This window comes from Callithrix jacchus, chromosome 6 (genome assembly GCF_049354715.1).
Source record: "Callithrix jacchus isolate 240 chromosome 6, calJac240_pri, whole genome shotgun sequence".
In the NCBI taxonomy this organism is placed as follows: domain Eukaryota; kingdom Metazoa; phylum Chordata; class Mammalia; order Primates; family Cebidae; genus Callithrix; species Callithrix jacchus.
The window spans coordinates 124,243,468-124,265,440 of record NC_133507.1 but is presented as its reverse complement, the minus strand read 5'-3'; the positions used below and the strand labels follow the sequence as shown (position 1 = coordinate 124,265,440).

General features: G+C 37.7%; 1 protein-coding gene across 17 annotated transcripts in view; it reads right to left on the bottom strand.

The window, feature by feature from the left end:
• The window catches only part of NBEAL1 (neurobeachin like 1), a 209,242-nt gene that overhangs the window by 113,041 nt on the left and 74,228 nt on the right, over window positions 1-21,973 (bottom strand). For all 17 annotated transcript variants that reach the window (XR_013519063.1, XR_013519064.1, XR_013519065.1 and 14 more), the window contains 8 exons: window positions 20,938-21,021; window positions 14,171-14,269; window positions 13,504-14,084; window positions 11,699-11,831; window positions 10,096-10,215; window positions 8,274-8,577; window positions 4,547-4,632; window positions 1,026-1,115 (listed from right to left, as the gene is read on the bottom strand). Coding sequence is in view for 14 of the 17 variants with exons in the window: in XM_035305358.3 (XP_035161249.3) it covers window positions 1,026-1,115; window positions 4,547-4,632; window positions 8,274-8,577; window positions 10,096-10,215; window positions 11,699-11,831; window positions 13,504-14,084; window positions 14,171-14,269; window positions 20,938-21,021 (1,497 nt within the window). In the remaining 3 variants the exon portion in view is untranslated. The remainder of the gene's footprint in view (window positions 1-1,025; window positions 1,116-4,546; window positions 4,633-8,273; window positions 8,578-10,095; window positions 10,216-11,698; window positions 11,832-13,503; window positions 14,085-14,170; window positions 14,270-20,937; window positions 21,022-21,973) is intronic.

The window sequence follows — 21,973 nt, the reverse complement described above, 5'->3', positions numbered from 1 at the left end:
AAGTTCTCTTATAATTATCTTTTATATTTCTTTTTATTTTACTTAGGTTATAACTTCTATAAAATATCATTTAAGGAAACACTATATTTAAGATATCACCCTAAACAACCTTTACTAATTTAATCACTCAAGTCAACACTTACTTGTGGCATAATCCTGTACCAGGAACTGGTTAAAATAAAGAAAAAAGCAGTGACCCCTCCTTCAAAGTTCTTATGGGCTACTAGAGCATTAAGCAAACAGTTACTATTTGCCAAGTTAGTGAAATGATAAAGTACTACGGATACCCCCAAGAGCAGTTAATTTGATCTTGCAAAGTAAGTAGAAGCCTCTAAATGGAAGCAAACTTCTAGCTGTGACATAAATATGAAGCCAATGAAGAAGGCAAATAAGATTTGAGAACCCACACAGACATGTCAAAAAACATGCAAACTCCATACAGACATTTGTCACTGCCAGGAATCGATTTTTTTCTCACTGACTTAATAAGGAACATCATTCCAAGGATCTGGCTTACAAAGGTAACATTTCAAACCCAAGTCATTCAACTACATTAATCACTTAAATTTGCATTTGTTTATCCTTCAAATTGTATGTTTGCATAACATTTTAACTGAGATCTTATTATTTAGATCAATCTGGTGGTGCTTAAAAAATAAAAATTTTTAATAAAAATATCAGTAAACTTGGCCAGGCATGTGGCTCACACCTGTAATCCCAGAACTTTGGGGCTGAGATGGGCAAATCACCTGAGGTCGAAAGTTTGAGACCAGCCTGACCAACATGAAGAAACACCATCTCTACTAAAAAAAATACAGAATTAGCTGGGTGTGGTGGCACATGCCTATAATCCCAGCTACTCGGGAGGAGAATCGCTTCAACCAGGGAGGCAAAGGTTGCAGTAAGCTGAGATCATGCCATTGCACTCCAGCCTAGGCAACAAGAGTGAAATTTTATCTTAAAAAAAAAAAAAGAGTATCAGTAAACTTAAATAATATGTTGCCCAACATTTACTCTTAATTTACCTTAATGTCCCAGTTCACTACTTTGTTTCCTGTTAATCTTCCATGCAAACAATTAGTAGATAAATCAAGACAGATTGAATTTTTGCAGGCCTAAGAATAAAAGAAAAATATGGCAAACAACCCAATTAGAACAAAATGTAACTTAAACCACATATAGAACATTTTACCATAATATAAAAAGGAATATAGGATAGTCAATGGTAAGTGTCCACCACGTGCATTTTAGTATTACTGTTCTCTATCTCTTAGAAGAAAGAATCAGGAATTAGATTCTAAAGCACCCACTTGTGAAAAGTAGGTCACTGCTGCTTGTCATCTGACAGATGAGCTACAACTAGAACTTAGTTGCCAGTTTAAAATTTTTCTCTTTTTAACAAATATATGAAAACAGATTTTTGGCTTAAAAAAATTCAATGTTTTATTCCCATTAGCACTTTCCGAGGCATAATTTCGGGATACACATGTGTGATTAATATGAGAGATAAGAGAAATCACAGAACAAAAAAATATATATATATCATGATATAAATGTACAGTTACAGATATAAGATACTATTTTCCCTCGTGTTGCTGCCAGACAATCCCGGCCATATTCAGAGTAAGAGCTTAGTCATCCATACATAAAGACATGTAACTTTATACTATATCTGAATTTTCAAGTAATGAAGCATCCTTGAATCTAATCCCCATTCCAAAAGAAAATAACCCTAGAAATTTTAGCGCACATGCTGAAGCTATTGTTCTACTCTTAAATAGTTGAGAAAAATTACATTAATAAAAGCAATACTTAATGTAAATGTTATCAGTCTCAGAAACAGACATGTCTTTCTCCAGTTACTACCTTAGTCTGTGACTCAAAACTGTGGATCTGTGACCTGTTTTAACACAATAATCTCCTAATGGTATGACTGCCTCTAGAATTCTACCCCTCCAATCCAACTTTCACAATGAAGCTTAAGACCATTTCTAAAATGCAAACCTGATATTACTCTTCTGCTTAAAATTCTATCCATTGCCTATTATTTACTCTGACATAGGAGGTTTGCTATAATGTGACCTTGCTCTCTAGTCTCATCTCTTGCTCTGTGTCCTATATCCAAATGTAGAACCCGGTTTTATAGTCTATGCCTTTTTAGGTGATATTTACCATGCATCCCTTCTCAATCTTGCTTGAACCTGGGAGGCAGAGGCTACAGTAAGCCTAGATTGTGCCACTACACTCCAGCCTGGATGACAGAGCAAGACTTGGTCTCAAAAAAAAAAAAAAAAAGACCAAAAAAAAAAAAAAAAAGTCACACATCCAGAACTTACCACTAAATACAGTGTTTGTAATATATGCAATAATTTCTTAGCTATCTATGCTATACAGTGGAGAATGAAAATAGGTATAAGATACAATTCTTGGCAAGAAATAATATAAGATAGAGTAAACAAACGTATCTTTGCGAAAAGAAGTTATACAAAGCAAACAAAAATATAAGTGTCAAGAGACATTATAACCAATGCAATGCATAAACTTTGACTGGATCCAGAATTCATTTCTAAAAAGCTATACAAATATTTTCAGAAAAAATTGAATATAGATTGTATATTAGATGAATTATGGGTCATATTCTTAGGTAGATAGATGATTATGTAGAAGTAGTATATAGGGATGAAGTGTCTTGATAGCTATGTCACTTTGTTTTCACAAATGATTTGAGACAAAGTCAGCAAGTACAGTAAAATGTTAATTGGTTAATTTAGGTAAAGAGTATATAGGTTATAACTTTACCATTCTTTTGAGCCCTCTATAGGTTTGAAATGTACCACAGCAAAAAGATGGAAGAAAATAAAACTAACAAGTAAATTTTATTAGGTAAGATACAAAAAGAAGTATTTAAAAGTATGGCCAGACAGGGTGGCTCGTTCCTGTAATCCCAACATTTTGGGAGGCTCAGGTGGAAGGACTACTTTAGCCCAGGAGTTCAAGACTAACCTGGGCAACAGAATAGACCCTATCTCCATAAAAAATACAAAAAAATAAGCTCAACATGGTGGCACATGCCTGCAGTCCTAGCTACTCAGGAGGCTGAGGGCAGGAGGACTGCTTAAGCTCAGGAGTTAAACACTACAGTGAGCCAAGATCCCACCACTGCACTCCAACCTGGGTGACAGAATGAGAACCTGTTTCCAGGAAAAAAAAGGTATAAGGTGGTGGGGTAGAAAAAAGTAACTATTATATGCAAGTCCTTTTTCCTTTTACTTATCTAATAAAAGCAACTGAGGTCAGCAAGGACTGAGGGGAAAAAAGACAAAAGAACTGTGAGGGACAAAAGAACTGGGAGGAAGAAAAGAAGTAACAAAAACAACACTAATTGCCTCCATTATACTAACTGTTACATGTAACATATATACTAAATGTTACAGAAAATGTTTTGGTTTTGTGAGATTATACATTTTTGTATATCTTTTTCTAGTTTAGCCAACTGGTACACGATTACAATTTACTACTTTTTTTTTTTTTTTGAGATGGAGTCTTGCTCTGTCACCCAGACTGGAGCATTGGTGCAATCTCAGTTCACTGCAACCTCTGACTCCCAGGTTTGATCAATTCTCATGCCTCAGCCTCCCAAGTAGCTGGGACTATAGGCGCCTGCCCCCATGCCCAGCTAATTTTTCGTATTTTCAGTAGAGATGGGGTTTCACTATATTGGCTAGGCTGATCTCAAACTCCTGACCTCAAGTAATCTGCCCAGCTCAGCCTCCTAAAGTGCTGAGATTACAGGCATGAGCCACTGTGCTGGACCCTTTTTTTTTTTTTTTTGGACAGGGTCTTGCTCTGTCACCTAGGCTGCAGTGTAATGGCACAATCACAGGTCATTGTAGCCTCGAACTCCTTAGGCTCAAGGAGGCTCAAATTTACTTTTCCTGCCTTTGCCTCCCAAGTAGCTGGGATTACAGGCATATGCCACCATGCCTAGCTAACTTTTGTGCATTTTTCATATGTTTTGTAGAGACAGAGGTCTCGCTATGTTGCCCAGGCTAGTCTGGAACTCCTGGCCTCAAACGATCCTCCCACCTAGGCATCCCAAAGCACTGAGATTACAAGTGTGAGCCAATGTACTTTCTGGCCTTTTTCTCCTTTAGAAGTGAACATTTTTCTTTTTCTCTCTCTTTTTTAAAATTTTTGCTACATCACATTTTTAAAACTGAGTACAATTTTGTTTCATCTCTTTCTAGTAAACTATAAGAATACAAATAGTTTCACTTACTGAAGTCAATTCATTGGTACAAATTCCAACTATAACTATTGCCATTAATACCACAGAGATGATATAATGACAGTATTTGGACTCTAGTTGAGGAGGTATACCTTTATTTTTACTGCTTCTCACCTTCCTTTGAAAATTCATGATTATTTGATGGCAATTCAAACCCTTCCTTTTAATTACCCACTGAAATGACAAAAGGAATAGAAAAGGAATTGCATTTCACAGCATAGTTATAACTAGATGGACAGTTTACAAATTTACTCTGACCTTTGCTGTGTAGTAAAGAAGGATGTTACCAGGCAGGTCAGCCATGTCAGACTCTTGAGACTTCCAAGGGCTTAAACAATTTGGACCTGAAAATTATTTACACACACATATATATACATTATTGAATACATAATGGTCTCCTTGATTCTGTGTTACCAGAATACAATTTAAAATTAAGCTGTTTCAAGCTACTCAAACAACGCAGTTGAAACTCATTAAGTTAAAATGTACTTTGTTTTTATATTACTTCCAGTTTATCTAAAACCTATAAAAATTGGGGAATAAACCAATTTCCATTACAGAAAAAAATTTTATATAGTATTTAAAACTACTATCAGCCAGATACATTGGCTCAGGTCTGTAATCCCAGCACTTTGGGAAGCTGAGGCAGGGGGATCACTTGAGCTCAGGAGTTTGAGATCAGCCTGGGCAACATGGAAAGACACCATTTCTACAAAAAATATATAAAAAATTAGCCAGATGTGGTGGCATATACCAGTAGTCCCAGCTACTCAGGAGGTGGGAGGATCACTGAAGCCTGGGAGGTAGAGGCTACAGTGATCTGAGATTGCGCCACTGCACTCTAGCCTCAGTGAGAGAGTGAGATACTGTCTCAAAAAAAAAAAAAAAAACACACACACACACAAAACAACAACAAAAAATTATTATCTGGCCATGTGCAGTGGCTCACACCTGTAATCCCAGCAATTTGGGATGCTGAGGAGGGTGGATCACTTGAGGTCAGGAGTTCGAGACTAGCCTGGCCAACACAGTAAAACCGTGTCTCTACCAAAAATACACATTTAGTCCAACGTGATGGTGCATGCCTGTAATCCCAGCTGCTTGAGGCTGAGCCAGGAGAATCACTTGAACCCGGGAGGCAGAGGTTGCAGTAAGCCAAGATCATGCCACTGTAATCCAGAATGCATGACAGAGTGAGACTCTGTCTCAAAAAAACAACAACCAAAAAAAAAACCACACACACACACACAAAAATCACAATTATCAAATATAACAAAGTCTACATTAGTTTATCTAATGTAAGTCAATTCAAATATATAAGATAAAAAAGTGAAACATTCTATTACTAATGTGAACAGACATCATAGAAATGGAGTAGCAGATGAGTAGGAAAAATATTTTTAATTTTATTTAAAAATGTAAGAAATACAAATTATTACAAAGTTCTATTTTCTACAGAATAATGGAGAAAACAGTATTGACCATTCCATATTATTGAGGTTGTGGTAAAACTGGTACACTTATGTGTTATGGATAGACATTGTGAATTCATGTATCCCTTCTTAGAAACTGATTAGGCAATAAGTAATGAGAATCATGAAAATATCCACATACTTTGAATATTTATCCTAGAAATTTATCATTAAATATATTGATATAAGAAAAACTAGAAGTATATCATATTTGAAATTTTAAGTTTATAGCAAAATTGAAAATTATAGGCCAGGCGCAGTGGCTCACACCTGTAATCCCAGCACTTTGGGAGGCCAAGGCAGGCAGATAATGAGATCAAGAGATCGGGACCTTCCTGGCCAACATGGTGAAACCCTGTCTCTACAAAAAAAAATACAAAAATTAGCTGGGCATGGTGGTGTGTGCCTGTACTCCCAGCTATTCCGGAGGCTGAGGCAGGAGAATCGCTTCAACCCGGGAAGTGGAAGTTGCAGTGAGCCAAGATTGCGCCACTGCACTCCAGCCTGGTGACAGACCAAGACTCCGTCTCAAAATAAATAAATAAATAAATAAATATAAACAGGGCCGGGCACAGTGGATCACACCTGTAATCCAGCACTTAGGGAGGGCGAGGTGGGCAGATCACAAGGTCAGGAGATGGAGACCATCCTGGTCAACATGGTGAAACTCCATCTCTACTAAAAATACAAAAATTAGCTGGGTGTGGTGGTGCGCACCTGCAGTTCCAAGCCACTCAGGAGGCTGAGGCAGGAGAATTGCTTCAACCCAGGACGCAGAGGTGGCAGTGGGCCAAGATCGTGCCACCTCTCCAGCCTGGCGACAGAGCAAGACTCTGTCTCAAAAATAAAATAAAATAAAATAAAATCCCAGCACTTTGAAAGGCCAAAGTGGGTGGATCACGAGGTTAGGAGATTGAGACCATCCTGGCCAACATGGTGAAACCCCGTCTCTAGTAAAATACAAAAAAATTAGGTGGGTGTGGTGGTGCCCGCTTGTAGTTCCAGCTACTTGGGAGGCTGAGGTAGGGGAATTGCTTGAAGCGAGGAGGCAGAGGTTGCAGTGAGCCAAGATGGCACCACTGCACTCTAGACTGGCAACAGAGTGACATTCTGTCTCAAAAAAAAAAAAATTATAAACTACCAGCCGGGCACAGTGGCTCACACCTGTAATCCCAGCACTTTGGGAGTCTGAGGTGGGAGGATTACTTGAGACCAGGCGTTCAAGACCAGCCTGGCCAATATGGTGAAACCCTGTCTCTACTAAAAATATAATAATTAGCTGGGTGTGGTGGCACATGTCTGTAATCCTAGCTACTTGGGAGGCTGAAGCACTAGAATCACTTGAACCCAGGAGACAGAGGTTGCAGCGAGCCAAGATCATACCACTGCATTCCGGCCTGGGCAATAGGGCAAGGCTCTGTCTCAAAAAAAAAAAAAGAAAGAAAGAAAAAAGGTTCTAATATAAAGTCTGAAAGTGTGGGCAATCCCATTCATCTCAAAATTCCCACGCAATCTAAAAAAGATATTAGACAAATAAGATTTTCTGCAGAGTTATATACTTTTAAAAGCTTAACTCCTGAACATCCTTTAAGAATATAGATACAATTTTGAAAGTAGTTAGGATCCAATAATAACAATTAGTACATTTGTTTAAAATCATAGCCAAAAGAAAAACAAAAAGCCAAAACAAAATGAAAAACAGTTTGCAAACTTATCCAAGGTCCCCTAATTCTACTGCCTCCATGAATTCTTTAGGTATATTAATATATTAATTGAAAACACAACGTTTTGGTATAAACTCATGATTTTGGAACAGTTACATAATTTCTCCTGCAGATCTCGTTATATTTTGTTTTATCAGTTCATTAAAATCTATGAAAAGTACTGGCAGTGTTATGGACTGAACTATTTTCCCCTAAAATTCATATGCTAAAGCCATAATCCCCAATGTTACTGTATTTGGAAATAGGGCATTTAAAGTAGTAACTGGAATTAAATGAAGTCATCAGGATGGGGCCCTAGTCTGATAGAGCCCCTTATAAGAAAAAGAAGAGACACAAGAGATCTCTTTCTCTGTCCATTTGCACAGAGAGCAAAGACCATATGAGAGCACAGCAAAACAGTGACCACCTGGAGGAAGCCAGGAAGAGAAGCCTCACTTCTATAGAAGTGAGAGCCTGATCCTGATGTCACCTTGATCTTGAACTTCTAGTTTCCAGAACTGTGAGAAAATAAATTTCTGTTGTTAAAACCACCCAGTCTGTGGTACTTCGCTATGACAGCCCTAGCAAACTAATACAGGCAGTATTATGGATGATATTTAAAATATTTACCGAAGGTTTGCTTTATTTATGCCTACAAAATAAAACGTATGGTATGTGCTGGGCTTTTTCTTCCCTTTCGGTTTCAATTAAAACAAATACACTCTTCAGATGAAATACATTCTTCAGAATATATTTAGACAATAGAAAAAACTCTAAATTTGCTTATACATTGTGACTGTACATGCTCACCTGCTAAATACAATGCCTTCACTTGAGGAGCCTGTAGCGCTTCATAGAAGATGATAACAGATCCTAGCTGACCCTCTAGAGATGTGGGACACCCCCATTCACTGTCTTGGGTTCCAGCTGATATCAATTTGGTAATCAATTTTGATTTTTCATTTGTTCCTCCCCAGGAAGCTGATGACAGAATTCCACCAAATGATGTCCGATGAGGGGTAACAGGAGAAGAGAAAGGTGGATCTGGGATCTGGGATGGTGGAGGAGTGGTGGTTCTTTGCCCAGCTGAACCAATGCAACAGGAAGTAAAGGGCTAAAACACAAAAAAATTACACAATTTTAATTAAAATATATCCTATATTTAACATAAAATAGTAGATAAAATTACACAAATATATAAATTGAAAATAAAAATAGAAGCGGTTTTACTTTTACTCAATCATGATGTATACTTGCATGTTTATACTTAGAAAATTATTAGCAAAATTACCTTGGCCTATAGAATCTGCATGTACTACTTTTATTATTTATTTATTTATTCAGAAACGGTCTTGCTCTGTTGCCAGGCTGGAGTGCAGTGGCGTGATGTTGGCTCACTGCAACCTCAACCTCCTGGGTTCAAGCAGTTCTCCTGCCTCAGCCTCCTGAGTAGCTGGGATTACAGGTACATGCCACCATACCCGGGTAATTTTTGTATTTTTAACAGAGATGGGATTGGCCAGATGGTCTCGATCTCTTGACCTTGTGATGGGCCCACCTCTGCCTCCCAAAGTGTGAGATTACAGGTGTGAGCCACTGCGCCCAGCCTGGATGCATTACTTTTATGACTCACTTTATATTCTTTTGCAAATTTTGAATTTTTAAAGAGTGTATTTAATTAAGAATTTTTTAACTTTACTGTTTTTGAAAATAGAGAAAACTGTATTTTTTCTCTTTAAAATGTATAAATGTTAATGACAAACTATCTTGAAATGGTCACTGAGATGAAAACCAACAAGAAATTACTTGAATCCTAAGACTTGAGAAATAATCTACTCTATTCCACTATCTTCAGAAAAGGCCCTCTAGTGTTCTTTAAGAACCACTTCACTATATGAACTCTACTTGATATCTGACTAAAATGTGAATGTTTTAAGCTTCTTCATTATTGTTTCAATTTTTTTTTTTTTTGGAGAGGGACTCTCACTGTGTCTCCCAGGCTAGAGTGCAGTGGCATGATCTCAGCTCACCACAACCTCCACCTGCTGGGTTCAGGCAATTCCCTGCCTTAGCCTCCCAAGTAACTGAGATTACAGGTGGATGCCACCATGACCGGCTAATATTTCTATTTTTAGCAGAGACGGGGTTTCAACATGTTGGCCAGGCTGGTCTTGAACTCCTGACCTCATAATACACCTGCCATGGCCTCCCAAAGTGCTGGGATTATAGGCATGAGCTAACGCACCTGGCCTATTGTTTCAATTTTCAATTTTAATGGAGTTAGAAGAGTCCATCATAATATTTAAGTATTTTACATACTTAAATAACTTTTATTAAAAGATACATTCTGCTGGCTGCTCTATTCATTCCGTTGGCTTTCCTGTCATAAGTCTTTCTTTCTAAGCCTTTGTTTCTTCCTTAAACGTTTTCCTTTTTTCACATTGTCTGACTTCATCTAATAATGACAGGCTGACAGAATTGAATATTAATGTGCAGAGTCTTAGTACATAGAAAACACTTTAAAATATGGGGGCACATATTTATAATAAACATAACCTTCTATATATCAACTGGAACATTTCAAGAATTCTCAATCAAAGCCGCCTGTAATGAACAGGTATGATATGCTTACTTCATTCATGGCAGGAAATCTGAGAGGGGCAGAAACCTTCTGTTGTCCATTGTCATAGATATAGACGAAGCTCTGACCAAAGGGCCTTTTTCCAGGCATGTGGACAATGGTTATGTTGTGCTGGTAAAGTGAAACACACATTTAAAAGGTTAAAATTACATTATGCCTTTGGAATGACAAATGGTTTCAGAATATTGCTCTATAATTTGAACAAATGGTAGAACATTAAGATGAAGCATAATTAAATGTTAATTAAACTGATGTTCTCAAAGTAACAATTTTTTCCATAGTAGTACAAAAGCATGTAAGCCTATAAAATATCCACAACTGTAACTGTACCTTTTCTGCATTTCCAAAGCTTAAGTATTCCTTAGAATCATTTTTAAAAATGAGAAGCAGTTTATATTTTAGAAAGACAACACAAATGCATTGTTTAAAACAACCTAACGGCTGGGTGAACTGGCTCATGCCTGTAATCCCAGCACTTTGGGAGGCCAAGGTGGGTGGATCACCTGAGGTTGGGAGTTCGAGACCAGCCTGGACAACAAGGTGTAACCTCATCTCTACTAAAAAATACAAAAATTAGTCAGGCGTGGTGGCAGTTGCCTGTAATCCTAGCTATTCAGAAGGCTGAGGGAGGAGAACTGCTTGAACCCGGGAGGCAGAGGTTACAATGAGCCAAGATGGCGTCACTGGACTCCAGCCTTGGCGACAGAGCGAGACTCTGTCCCAAAAGAAAAAAACAAAAAAAGCACAAAACAACCTATCATTGCATTTTATTTTATTATTGTTTTAAAAAACCTTTTTTAGAGATTGGGTTATGCTCTACAGCTGAGGCTCAAGTGCAGTGGCACAATCACAGCTCACTGCAGCCTTCAACTCCTAGGCTCAAGCAATCTTGCCCCAGCCTCCTAAGTAGCTAGGATTACAGATGTGTGCCACCTCACCCAACTAATTTTTTAAATTTTTTGTAGAGATAGAGTCTCACTTCTTGTCCAGGCTGGGCTTGAACTCCTGGCTTCAAGCAGTCCTCCCACCTTGGCCTCCCAAAGTGCTGGGTTTATAGATGTGAGTTACAGCACCCAGCCCATCTCATTTTAAATTGAAATTCAAAATTAAATTTTCTTAAAGAAAAACTGAAGACATCCTAATATTACACACACACACACACACACACACACGCACACACACATTATTATTATTTTTGAGACATGGTCTCACTCTGTTGTCCAGGCTGGAGTACAGTGGTGCCATCTCAGCTTACTGGAGCCTTGACTTCCTGAGCTCAAGTGATTCTCCCAACTCAGTCTCCTGAGTAGCTGGGACCACAGGTACAAATCACCATACCTAGCTAATTTTTTTATTTTTCGGTAGATATGGGGTTTCACCATGTTGCCCAGAATGGTCTCAAACTCTTGAGCTAAGTAATCTGCTGGCCTTGGCATCTTAAAGTATTGGGATTACTTACAGGTATTCCACCAAGTCCAGCCTCATTTAAATTTTTTAGCAAAAAAGAAAAAAATGACTGCTGCCGAATTTATGACAATGATGGGAAATACCATCAACCATACTAAAAGTTATATGTGATATTCTAAAGCCTTACCCAGAGGGAATCACAGAAACTGTGGTCAGGAAGCATAACCGTTGCATATTCTCTTTTTGTGCACACTGCCACGACCAACATACCTGAATGTGTAATAAAGGCTTCAAAACCTATGCCACTTCCTGTAAAAAAACTAACAAAAATATGTATTATCAGAACTTTTGAAGTTAGTTGTTCACTTTCATTATTATTAAAGTACATAAAACCATAAAGCCATTATGAATGTCTTTGTCAACAATTCTGTGGCTTAAATTCTATTGCCATACACTAGTCCAAACTCGTTTCAAAGACACTTTTAAAATCCATTTGGGCATGAGAGTTTAGTAAATAAAAGACAGCCTTGTAAGTGGAATTCCACTAGTAAAAATAAAACTATTAATTTTCAAATCTTTAAAATTTTTCCAAGTAAGATTCAGTAAGTATAAATAAAGGTCTTAAAAATCACAAAGCTTAGGCCAGGCATGGTTGCTCATGCCTATAATCCCAGCACTTTGGGAGGCCAAGGCAGGCAGATCACCTAAGGTCAGGAGTTCGGGGAGACCAGCCCGGCCAATGTTGTGAAACCTTGTTTCTACTAAAAATACAAAAATTAGCCCAGTGTGGTGGCAGGCATCTGTAATCCCAGTCACTTAGGAGGCTGAGGCAGGAGAATCGCTTGAACCCAGGAGGCGGAGGTTACAATGAGCCGAGATCACGCCACTGCATTCCAGCTTGGGCAACAAGAGCGAAACTCGGACTCAAAAAAATAAATCACAAGGCATATTAAAAAGTAGTAGCTACTAAAGTCTGGACATACATACACATAGCTTTTCTGTTCCTTCATATAAATATATGACATATGTTCCATGTATTTATAGAATTTTCAATGGAACAGAAATCATTACTCATTTTCTTTTCTTTCTTTCTTACTTTTTTTTTGAGGCAGAATCTCACTCTATTGCCCAGGCTGGAGTACAGTGGCATGATCTTGGCTCACTGCAACCTCCACCTCCCAGGTTCAAGTGATTCTCGTGCCTCAGCAAATTCTGTACCTCAGCCTCCCAAGTAGCTGGGATTATAGGCATGCCCAGCTAATTTCTGTATTTTTAGTAGAGACGGTGTTTCTCCATATTGACCAGGCTGGTCTTGAATTCCTGACCTCAAGTGATCTGCCCGCCCCAGCCATTTAAAATGCTAGGATTGCAGCTATGAGTCACCACACCTGGACATTTTTCATTTTCACAGTTTTTTTTTCTGTGTGTGTGACAGAGTTTTTCTTTGTCACCCAGGTTGAAGTGCAGTAGTAATCATAGCTCCCTGCAGCTTCAACTTCCCGAGCTCAAGTGATCCTCTCATCTCAGCCTTCCAAGCAGCTGGAACTACAGGTATGTGTCACTATACCCGGCTAATGTTTACATTTTTTTGTAGAGATAAGGTTTTGCCATGTTGCCTAGGCTGGTCTTGAACTCCTGGCCTCAAGCAATGCACCTGCCTCGACCTCCTCAAGTGGTGGGATTACAAGCATGCCATCACGCCTGGCCCATTTTCAAGATTATTCTTTCCATTCACTTGTACACTACTTTTAAGAAGGAAACTTATTTCCAAACTAGCCTCAAAACTTAACCAGCAATATTTGAGATATACAGTTCTTACTATGAAAGCAATAAAGCACTTAAAATTAAACTGTATAAAGCCTAACAATGAAGAGGCTTTAAATAAATTATACCTCTAAAAGCTAGATGCTTGGAAACAGTTTTCCTGTTTAAGAATCACGGCATATGTTGTTATGACAGTATTCATTTCTATTCCATAATTTTTACCAGTACCTGTACAATTGTTTCCTTTTCCCTCCTTTGTTAGCAATGCCAAGAGTCAATTGATCCTGATCTAAGCAAAACCAAGCACTGAAAGAAAAGGCAGACCCCGGCCATTTCTGTATGGGAGGCACAGAAATTCCTGCCATACTATGTGACAAATTGAAATACTGTAAGGCACTCTCTAGACTTAGTTTTCGGGCCATTGTCAGCACTGCTCGAGTCACAGGAGTGGTATAAGGGTGAACAGACTCAGATTCATCCACTCTCAGCAATCTTATTAGTCGACGGATTTCTTCTGAGCTCACTGACTGACTCCCCAAGGAACCATGGATTGCAATCAAGTTCTCAGCACAAGTTTGATGGAGGGAAGAATGGGAGTCAAGTGTTTCAATGATTCTAATTCCCATGTTTGCATTGACACAAGTAGTTCGACTCTGCCTGTTAATACAACAAATTCTTTTCAGCCAATCAGAGATGAAGATTTGTAGGTCATGAGATTGTAATTCTGGAAGCCACTGGATAAGAAGCAAGAGAGGTTGGACATTACTTATGCCCAAAATCCCAACTGAAGTGTGGTCACCCTCTACAGCCTGGAAAGCAACATAAAAGATAAAAGGTTAGTTATCGTTTTCAAAACAGTTATTAACAGAACTCTTAATAAAGGTTAAAAACTCACCATATTCATAAGTTCTTTAAGTAATTCCGGTGGTGGCTGACCCAGGGATTTTAATACTTCAAACATATGTGTATAACCAATTCTTTCTTTAAATACTTCCTAGGGGATGGGAAAACAATATATCAAAGTACATTTTCAAAGACTGAATATCTTGGAATATTAAAAAATACTCATTTAAGCTGATTAACTTAATACTAAATAAAAAGATTATGATTCACTATTTGTCTTCTTAAATTACATCTACATCTTAAAATAGATTCCATATAACTTCTGGAGTAATAAAGTTACTATTATATAACAAAATGCAAAATAAATAAAATTAACATTAACTGTTATAAAATGATTACATTATTTGCAGATAAGGGCATATGACACTTCTTGTATATTCTTCATTTGATTTGCAATTACTAGAATAGTAGTTAATTCAAAATAAAAATAGAGAAAAAGTGAGGAAACTGTAGGTAAGAGGAGTCAGGTATCAGACTAAAAGGATTCAGAGTCCCTGGCAGTTTTGAATAGTGGTCAGAAAGAAATTGAGTACAAAGAGTTTTCTCTCTGCTATTTGTATCTAAATGGTCTGAATTATCAAGTTCCTTTTAGAAAGTTCTATGTCACATGTATTTTTGAACCAGTAGGCACCCAAAGTTATAAAGTAAAATATTAAGACAACTGGAAAACTTAGAACATATTAAATTGCCCCATTAAATTAGGTAGAAATATATATACTCACTACAAAATCAAGAAATTTAACAAAACAAGTAAAACTGGTTCCTCTAGGGAGGGAAATGGTTGAATGTGGGTCAAGAATAGGAAGGAAATCTTTTTGTTATATAATCTTTTTAATTCTAAACATGCCAGATATTATATGGACCAAAAAAAAAAAAAATCTTTCAAGGAAGACTGGAACATCTTTTTTGATGTTTGAATTTCAGAATACAGTACCAGCAATCAATTATACTCATAAACCAGTTATTTAAGACTTAAAATGGTTTCCATCTTATAGCAACTAGTATTAAATGGAGATTAAGTCACAAGCCAGACTGTAAAAGTTGTAAAAGCCTATTCAATAGGAACCTAACCATGAATTACATCAATATTTCTAGGGCAAAAGTTAGAGTCTCCTAACACAAACCAATGTAATCTAAGAAATACAATGGAAGGCATGTTTCAGAAAATAGGGAGTAATTAATTCACTTCTGGTGCCAGAAAGGTAAGGCATGAAGTATATTGGATGTGGCAGATAAGAGTGTAAAGTAATAATAATAGTCACTGACATGTATTTAGCACTTATCATGTACCTGGCATTATGCTTACCACTTCACACAGATGACCCTCACTAATCTTATCAGTGTATGAGCAAACAACCAGTATAACTGGAGAGAAGAACAGGCAGTGGCAGTGAATGAGAAGAGACAGAAAACTCTAAGGGTTACTGAATACAAGAAGTAGAATTCCCATGGCCATACAACCTGGAAAAACTAGTATCCAATCGATAGGCTATTCAAATGTGAAAAATGTTCATACTTTAGGCAGTCTTAAACTGACTAAATAGAGAAAGGGTAATTATTTTATTAAGGAAGAAAAGCTCTGATATGAAACTTAATTCTTTAAACTCATTAACCATAGAACCACTTAAAATTATCATTTCAACATCAGTGCTCTCATCCCATCTTTGCCAACACTGTAAATCCAATCTGTTTGGAGTTCTATCATTAATACCTTTTAAAATCCTAAAGCAGTGCCATAGGGCTTTGTCTTTAAAATTATCGCAAGCTATAAGTAACCTCATTCTTATACTAAGATATTTTGTGAATGATTTTATTTCAAGTGTTAAGCTGCGTGTATTATATACTTTCATACATCACTTCAGAATTTATATAGTGAAAATTGACACATTTAATTAAATATTTTAAAATCTGACGATAAATCAGGCCAATAGCAGACCTTTCAACAGAAACCCTATAAGCCAGAAGCAACCAGGAGCATCTAGTCAGCATTCTTAAAGAAAAGAGGCTGGGCACAGTGGCTCCTGCCTGTGATCCCAGACTTTGGTAGGCTGAAGGGGGTGGAGCATGAGGTTAGGAGTTCAAGACCAGCCTGGTCAACATGGTGAAACCCCAGCTATACTAAAAATACAAAAATTAGTTGGGTGTGGTGGCAAGCACCTGTAATTCAAGCTGGTTGGGAGGCTGAGGCAAAAGAATTGCTTGAACCTAGGAGGTGGAGGTTGCAGTGAGCCAGTATTGTGCCACTGCACTCCAGCCTGAACAACACAGCAAGACTCCATCTTAAAAACAAAAAAAGAAATTCCAAAGAGTTGCATATCCAACCAAACTAAGCTTTATAAGTGAAGGAGGACTAAGTCCTTTTCATAGAAGCAAATGCTAAAAGAATTCATTACTACCAGACCAACCTTACAAGTTGTCCTAAAGGGAGTGATAAATATGGAAAGGAAAGACCATTACCAGCCACTACCAAAACACACTTAAATACATAGACCAGTGACACTATAAGGTAACCACACACAAAAGTGAACAAGTCTGCATAATAACCAGCTAAAAACATGGTAATAAGATCAAATCTGTACAGATTAAATGTATATGGGCTAAATTCCACAATTAAAATACACAGAGTGGCAAGCTGGATAAAGAGGCAAGAACCAATGGTATGCTGTCTTCAAGAGATTCATCTCATATGCAACACCCATAGGCTTAAAGTAAAGGAATGAAGAAAAATCGCCAAGGAAATGAAAAACAGAAAAAAGCAGGGTTCCTATTCTTATTTCAGACAAAACAGACTTTAAACCAACAAAGATCAAAAAGATGAAGAAGGGCCTTCTTCATTACTACATAATGGTAAAGGGCCCAATTTAACAAGACTTAACTATCTTAAATATACATACACACTCAACACAGGAGCACCTAGATTCATAAAGCAAGTTCTTAGAGACCTACTAAGAGATTTAGATAACCACGCAATAATAGTGAGAGACTTCAACACCCCACTTAATAGTATACTTAGACAGATCATTGAGGCAGAAAACTAATGAAGATATTCAAGACCTGAACTTAACACTTGACCAAATGGACCTAGTAGACATCTACAGAACACTTTACCACAAAACAAAATAACATGCATTCTTCACATCTGCACATGGCACACACTCTAAAACTGCCAACACAATCAGACATAAAATAATCCTAAACAAATTTCAAAAAACAGAAATCATATCAACCACACTCTTGAACCACAGTGCAATAAAAATAGGAATCAAGACTAAGAAAATCACTCAAAACCATACAATTACATGAAAATTAAACTGTCTACTCCTGAATGACTCTTGGGAAAACAATGAAATTAGAGCAGAAATAAAGAAATGTTTGAAACTAATGAGAACAAAGATACAACATACCAGAATCTCTGGGACATAAGCTAAAGCAGTGTTAAGAGGAAATTTTAGAGCACTAAATGCCTGCATCAAAGTTAGAAAGATCGCAAATCAACAACCTAACATCACAACTAGAGAACTAGAGAAACAAGAGCAAACCAATCTCAAAGCTAGCAGAAGACAAGAACTAACCAAAACAGCACTGAACTGAAGGAAACTGAGAGGTCAAAAACCATACAAAAGACAGGCCAGGCATGGTGGCTCACACCTGTAATCCCAGCACTTTGGGAGGGTGAGGTGGGCGGATCACTTGAGGTCAAGAGTTCAAGACTAGTCTGGCCAACATGGTGAAACCCCATCTCTACTAAAAATACAAAAATTAGCCAGGCATGGTGGCATGCACTTAAAATCCCAGCTATTCGGGAGGCTGAGGCAGGAGAATTGCTTGAATCTGCAAGGCAGAGGCTGCAGTGAGCCAAGATCGCACCACTGGACTCCAGCCTGGGTGACAAATGACAAATGCACAGCCAACATCATATTGAATGGACAAAAGCTGGAAGCATTCCCCTTGAAAGACAGAATAAGACAGTGATACCCTCGTCCACCACTCCTATTCAACACAGTACTAGAAGTCACAGCCAGAGCAATCAGTCAAGAGAAAAAAAGAAAATGCTTCAAAGTAGGAAAAGAGTAAGTCAAACTCTCCCTATTTGTAGACAGTATGATTATATACCTAGAAAAGCCCATAGTCTCTACATAAAGCTCCTTGATCTGATAAACTACTTGAGCAAAGTTACAGGATACAAAATCGATGTATAAAAATCAGAGGATTCCAAACAGCAGCAATATCCAAGCTAAGAGCCAAATCAAGAATGCAATCCCATTCGCAATTGCCACAAAAAGAATAAAATACCTAGGAATATGGCTAACTAGTGAGGCGAAAGATCTCTATGACAAGAATTACAAAACACTGCTCAAAGAAATCAGAAATGATACCAACAAATGGAAAAATGTTCCATGTTCATGAATAGAAAGAATCAATATTGTTAAAATGACCATACTGCCTGGGTGAGTGTGAAGCTCACACCTGCAATCCCAGCATTTTGGGAGGCCGAGATGGGCAGAAGTCTCGGTCAGGAGTCCAAGACCAGTCTGGCCAACGTCGTGAAACCCTGTCTCTACTGAAAATACAAAAAAATTAGCTGGGAGTAGTGCTGCACACCTGTAATCCCAGCTACCTGAGAGGCTGAGGCAGTAGAAGCACTTGAACCTGAGAGATGGAGGTTACAGTGAGCCAGGATTGTGCCACTGCACTCTACCTGGGTGATAGAGCGAGTCTCCATCTCAAAAAAAAAAAACCTGATCATACTGCTCAAGGCAATTTAGAGATTCAGTGCTATTCCTATCAAAATACCAATGGCATTCTTCACAGACCTAGAAAAAAAATACTTTAACAGTCATATGGAACCAAAAAAGAGCCTGAATAGCCAAGGCAATTTTAAACAAAAAGAACAAAGCTGGAGGCATTACCCTGAAGTCACATTACCTGACTTCACACTATACCACGAGGCTACAGTAACCAAAACAACATAGTACTGGTACAGAAACACACACACAGACCAGTAGAAGAGAATAGAGAGCCCCCAAAAATTGCTGCACACTTACAGCCAACCAATCTTCGAAAAATGACAAAAACAAGCAATGGGAAAGGGCTCCTATTCAATAAATGGTGCTGGGGTAACTAGCTAACAATATGCAGAAGACTGAAAGTGGACCCCTTCCTTACAATACGCAAAAATCAACTCAAGATGGATTAAAGACTTAAATATAAAAACTATAAAAAACCTGCAAGATAACCTAGGAAATACCATTATGGACATAAGACCTGGCAAAGATTTCTTGATGAAGCCATCAAAAGTAACTTCAACAAAAACAAAAATTGACAGTAGGAAAAAATTAAAATAAAGACCTTCTGCACAGCAAAAGAAACTATCAACAGAGTAAAAAGACAACCTACAGAATGGGAGAAAATATTTGCAAACTATGCATCCAACAAAGGTCTAATATCCAGAATCTATAAGGCACTTAGACAAATCAACAAGTAAAAGCAAATAACTCCATTAAAAAGTGGACAAAGGACAAGAATAGACACTTTTCAAAAGAAAACAGGGCTGGGCGTGGTGGCTCATGCCTGTAATCCTAGTACTTTTGGAGGTCCAGGAGGATGGATTACCTGAGATTGGGAGTTTGAGACCAGCCTGGCCAACATGGTGAAACCCCCTCTCTACTAAAAATAAAAAAAGTAGCCAGGCTGTGCTGGCACACACCTGTAATCCCAGCTACTCAAGAGGATGAGGCAAAAGAATCTCTTGAAAAAAAAAAAAAAAAAAAAAAAAGAATCTCTTGAACCCAGGAGGGGGAGGCTGTAGTGAGCCAAGTACTCCAGCTTGGGCAAGAGAGGAGAGAAAGGGGAGAAAGGGGAGAAAAGGGAGAAAGGTGGGGGGAGAGAGAGAGAGAGAGAAAGAGGGAGAGAGGAGAGAGGAGAGAGCACATAAGCAAACATACATAGCCAATAAGCATATGAAAAAATGCTCAACATCACTAGAGACATGCAAATCAAAACCACAATTACATGCCATCTCACACCCCTCAGAATGGCTATTACTAAAAAGTCAAAAATAACAGACACTGGCAAGGCTGTGAAGAAAAGGGAACACTTATAACTGCTGGAGGAATGTACCTTAGCTCAGCCATGGTGGAAAGCAGTCTGGCAATTTCTCAAAGAACTCAAAGCAGAATCACCATTTACCCAATCCTATTATTGGGTAAATACACAAAGGAATATAAACTGTTCTACCATAAAGACACATGCACATGTATGTTCATCACAGTACTATTCACAATAGCAAAGACGTGGAATCAACCTAAATGCCCATCAACAGGAGACTGGATAAAGAAAATATGGTACATATTCACCATGGAATACCACACAACCATAAAAACAAATGAGATCATATCTTCATATCCTTTACAACAACATGGATGGAGCTGGAGGCCATTATTCTAGGCAAACTAACAAAGGAATAGAAAACCAAATACCATATGTTTTTACATGTAAGTGGGAGCTAAACACTGAGTTCATATGGACACAAAGAAAGGAACAATAGACACCAGGGTCTACTTGAAGGTGGATGGAAGGAGGAGAGTGAAGACGAAAAAACTACCTACAGGGTACTATGCTTATTACCTGGGTGGCAAAATAATCTGTATGCCAAATCCCTATAATATGCAATTTACATGTATTAACAAACCTGCACATGTATCCCTGAACCTAAAATAAAAGTTAAGAAAAGAGAAAGCTTGAGGATATATATTTCACCTTAGCGGCTGGAGATTTGTTCATTACTGCTGTCAAAGCCTGAATGGTTGATATGGCCAAACAATCCAATTGTCCCTGAAACACCTATTGAGGGGAAGGGGAAAACAAGAAATTAACAAATATGTTGACGATTTTTATTCAGTTAGGAAACCTTTGTTCTGAAATCCTGAAAAAATACTTAACATGCATTACAATCCTCTTCCAATGAAATGAATTTCCGAAACACTATAACCTGCAAGAAAAGTTACCTACTTAAAAGAAAAATAAGGCACATGTCAAGAAGGATAAGGCAACATTCACTTATTACATTAAAATGTTTTGAGAAAAAAAAAATAAGCTTAACACATGCTTTTTAAAAATAATGGACAATCTCAAGAGGAAGGAAGGGAGGTCTATCATTTGAAATCCTACTACATTTTAATTTCCCTTCAAAAATACACTTGAACTATCCACGTTTAAATTCCATTTCCATGTATGATAAGATAGCTATAATAATCTTGTTCATCTAGTTTCCAAACCCTGTGTTAAAATTATGATGGCATGCACATACACCAATTAATTATACTTATAAGCAATTAAGTATATCTATTTTTATATAAAATGGAAAATTTGAGGCAGACACAGAAAATGAAATACGTATCTCTAAGTATTGTCATGTTTTTGAGAAGGCAAATTTTAATGGTAAAAGTTGTATGAAAAAATAAAAATTAGCTTCATTTTATCTACTGTTTAAGCTTCAGGGCAGTGTATTCATAGCAAAAACAAAAACTAACATCAAGAATATTAAAAAACTGAACATGACTGTTATATCAGGCTTAGACAATCATGAAAGCATAGACTCAGGACTAGAAGACTGTAAAAACAAACAGTCCCAAAAATCTGCTTTCAAGAATATATTACTATGGGCCAGGTACAATGGCTCACACCTATAATTCCAGCACTTTAGGAGGCCAAAGGAGATGGATCGCTTGAGCCCAGGAGTTCAATACCAGGCTAGGCAACATGGCAAAACTCATCTCTACTAAAAATACAAAAA